We start from the raw sequence: 4,022 nt of genomic DNA, 5'->3' as shown, positions 1-4,022 counted from the left end.
TTTTTTGCCTTTTGAGACAGGGTCTCACTATGTAGTTGAGACTGACCTGGAACTCACCATGTAGCCTAGGCTGATCTCGAACTCACAGTGATCCTCCTGACTCAGCCTCCTGAGTGCTGGGATTACAGATGTGCGAGTTCTCTGTTCTTTGACGGTGAAGACTATCGTCTTTGTTCTTGCGCGGCAGGTGGCAAAACCACTGAGCTAAATCCCCGGCCCCAGAATTGATTATTTCTTGAACCCCTCACTTTTCTGCAGCACAACTTTCCTACCTTTTGATTGTCACCAATCTTTCTTTCACTTGAACTTTAGGCCTCATTGTCCATGAAGGAGCTGCAGTTTACAGAGTGTTTAAGCGCTGGAGAGCCGTTAACTTGCACTGGGATGTATTAAATTACGACAAAGCCACAGACATCGAAGAGAGCAGCCGGGGAGAGTCTTCCACAAGTAGGACTTTATGGTTGCCCTTGACGGCTCTGCGGAACAGAAACTTGGTCCACCCAACGCAGCTGACCTCCCCGAGGTTTCAGTGCGGCTACGTGCTACTCCACCTGTTCAATCGGATAAGGCCCCACGAAGATTTGTCAGAAGATAACAGCTCGGGGGAGGTCGTGATGAGAGTGACTTCCGTGTGACGGACGAGCACAGCGACACCGTGTGCACCACCCCGCACATTTTGGAATGTAATTGCAATGAATGGTGAAACCATAGCACTTCTACAAAACATACATCTATGAACTTTTTAAAATTTATGCTTTTTATATGAACATTTGAATTGCAAATACATTTTTCTGAAAAAAGAGTCCTCTTGTTCTTTGTTGTTCTGATTTGTCACATCTTTTATAAGTTCGTACTTGAAATCATTACCCATATAAGTTGACTCTACCTGGTGGAGACCATGATGACAGTTATCTTTAAGGCCAAAACTATTTTTTCTTGCTTATTTTAAATATATTTTTACCAAACTTTTTGCTGCACGTGTAATTTTTCAAACACAGTGTGAGTGGGGTACGTTTTGGAATGCTGTGGGCAGGTTTCAGAGCGCCTGTAGGGAGGGGCGCAGGCAGGGCCGTCCCAGTGGAGCTTTGCGGGGGTTCTCTGTGTGCCACAGGCTGATTGGCAAACGTGACCATGACTTACTTACTGTGATGGAAAACAGCTTGTCACCAAGAATGCAAGTTGCAGGAGTGACAGCTTGCTGCTAACTTCCGAAACTGTAGTACAGATACGTTGCACAAAGGTTAAAAAAAAAAAAGCACAATAACATTCCTTTACTGCAGTTTATATTGAATAGGCAGGGCATCCTGAATGTTTACAACCTGCAACGCTCACCAGTTGCATCGTATGTAACTGACTCTAAAAAAAAAAAAATCTTACTGACTCCTAAAAACACTGCCTCATATTTGCGTAGCTCTCTCATAGGACCTATCACAATCTGTTTAATTATTAGAGCTTCTTGAATTGTACAAGCACCATCTTAATTAGGTTTTCTTTTTCTAAAAGCTTCTATACCTTCTTAATCATGTAAGCACAAATCCTGTTACTTGGCTTAATGAAGTCCTCTGAAATGTGTATTTTCACCAGCATTGAGAAGTCTTGTACAAGATGACTAGATCAGTATTTTTAAATGAAAAGAGGAACACAAAAATGAAGCTATTGATGCCACAAAAGCAGGTTGCTAACCAGTAGTTACCTTTCTATCCTCTTACTGGATACACTTGACACATTTTAATGGACAGTGGCATGAAGGATGAGAAAACGGGGGCATGATTTCCTTAATTACTTGCTTTAAACTTAATGGAAAAAAAAAGAAATATAAGTTGAATGTGCTGGTGGCTTACAGTATAAGAATGACTAAATTTAAAAGTACATAAAATAAAATGCTTTATTTTTTCTAAAAATTACTTTTGGCTAATAATAGAATAATTTATGCTTGCAAGCAGCACCATGTTTCTCCCATGGTAAATTTCCCCAATACTTTACATATCATTTTTCCATTTAAAAAAACTCTGTCACCAGTGACAAAGTGTGGTGACTTACAGAAATGTAGAGATTAAGTCACAGTCATGAAAGAGTGGGAATTCAACCATTTATTTGGGGGAGATCTACATGTAGAAGGTGGGTGTATTCAGCAGACTTTGGAGGTTTTTGCTTGTGTTAAGCTGATAGTACACAAACACAATGAGAGTTGGGCTCTGGGACAGTTTAGTCACAAAGGCAAGTTGTCAACAGCACCCCATTTAACCAAGAATAATGTGGTTGCTATTGACATTACGATACAGAGCATCGTGTTAAAAATACTGGAGTAAGGGACTTTGGGCACAGATTTGACTATCAGTGCTCCAGCACATTGCAATGCCCTCTGAGCTGGCACACACCGTTGCATTCGTATCAGCTCACTCAAAAGCAAGGGACGGAGGGTGGGAAGTCTGCAGTGTGTGTCGGATGCCTGAGGTGGAGAATCTGGAGATGAGTGTGCCTGTTGGGATGGCCCATCTGAGGGTGCTCCTTGATGAATGTGCCTCTGTCCACATCCTGTGTGACCCCCGAACCCCACTTCCTATCACACACACACACACACACACACACACACACACCCAGTACTGTAATAAAAACCTAGCAGAATTTCCACTCAACAAAATGTATCATTCATGGAAAGACTACACAGAAACTCAACAAGGATGGGGAAGAAGATGCATTTAGAGAGTTGGATTCACTGCTTTAAAGTAATTGTTTCTGAATAGCATATGAGCTATGAAGATATAGATAATTAACTCTTCAATCATAAATGCCATAATCCAAACTCAAGCTGACTTAAATGCCAAAAACATTTATGGTAAGGGAATGTGTTGGAAATACCTAACACTATTTTCAAAACCCTTTCCGAGAGTATAAAAAGTAGAACCTATACGCATGCTGCAGGCTGTCTCTTGTGAATCACTAATTTGCAGAAAAGACATTTAGAGAGCACCTTCTGTGTGCCAGGCATTGTTAGCAGCAGGAAATGGGACGGGCCAGGTTGCAGGGAGATGTGTGTAGGGACACGGTGCACGGCATCACACGGGTGGACTCAATGGTGAGGTAAGAGAAGTGGCAGATGAGGGGTGGGGAGTTGTCCCTGGGGCTCCTGGGGGAGGCGTCACTGAAGAGCTGGCGACACCTGGGTTGTGAGGCATGCAGTGTACACTGCAAATCAGAGGGTCACAGGCCAACAGTAGAGGGTCTCATGGGGGAGAGCTCAAGACTCAGTGAAGACAGCTGAGGGATTAGCAAGATTCCGGAGCTGCATCCGGCCCAGAGCCAGGAGAAGATGGCGTTGATGGAACACAAGATGAGATCCGGCAAGGCCATTCTGGTGGATGGAGCCTCTCTCTCCAACAACTGCTGTAATCCAGTAATGCAGTAGAAATCCTGGGGCACTTTCTGGGCCACACTATTTTTGCCCTGTCCTACGAGGCTGCAAACCCCTTAACTCTGAGGAGGAAAGCGCATCACAGATCTTGTAAAGCAGAGGACCATTGTGTCATTATTAAAAGTGTCCCCAAACACTTCCAGAGCAGATCGGTTTTGTCATTAGATTTTGCCTAAATGTAAAATGTGCCAAAACAAAGCAAGTTTTCACTCTGCTGCCTTACTTCGGCCTATGTAGGACTAACTCTCTTTGCCATTCTACCCCCCCATAAGGTAACAGTGTTGGTGTGGCCTGTTGTTTATAAAGATATACAAATGCTCCTTCCTCTCTTTTCTGTGAGGTTAAACAGGAAAATATAGTTAGATTTGCCCACACACAATTAGTGGCCATCTATCACTTGATATGTTATTTTTAAGTAGAGGCCATGCTTTATCCACATTTATTTTATTTTTTAAAAATTTTTTTTGGTACCGGGGATCAAACTCAGGTCCTTGCACTTGCGAGGCAGGCCACCGAACCGCTAAGCTAAATCCCCGGCCTATGCACATTTTTTTTATAGTTTCCTTTTAACTTTTACATTTTAATGGCAGTAGTTTACAAATACCTGATA

General features: G+C 42.7%; 1 protein-coding gene across 1 annotated transcript in view; it reads left to right on the top strand.

The window, feature by feature from the left end:
- The window catches only part of Marchf11 (membrane associated ring-CH-type finger 11), a 100,647-nt gene extending 99,692 nt beyond the window's left edge, over positions 1 to 955 (top strand). The window contains exon 3 of the mRNA XM_010631531.2: positions 313 to 955. Within this exon, the coding sequence (XP_010629833.1) occupies positions 313 to 635 (323 nt within the window). The 3' untranslated portion in view covers positions 636 to 955. The remainder of the gene's footprint in view (positions 1 to 312) is intronic.
- The last annotated feature ends 3,067 nt before the right edge of the window (positions 956 to 4,022 follow it).

This window comes from Fukomys damarensis, unplaced genomic scaffold (genome assembly GCF_012274545.1).
Source record: "Fukomys damarensis isolate Sample0158 unplaced genomic scaffold, DMR_v1.0_HiC HiC_scaffold_1, whole genome shotgun sequence".
NCBI classification, from domain to species: domain Eukaryota; kingdom Metazoa; phylum Chordata; class Mammalia; order Rodentia; family Bathyergidae; genus Fukomys; species Fukomys damarensis.
The sequence above is the reverse complement of the archived record's forward strand: the minus strand, read 5'-3'. Positions and strand labels throughout refer to the sequence as shown.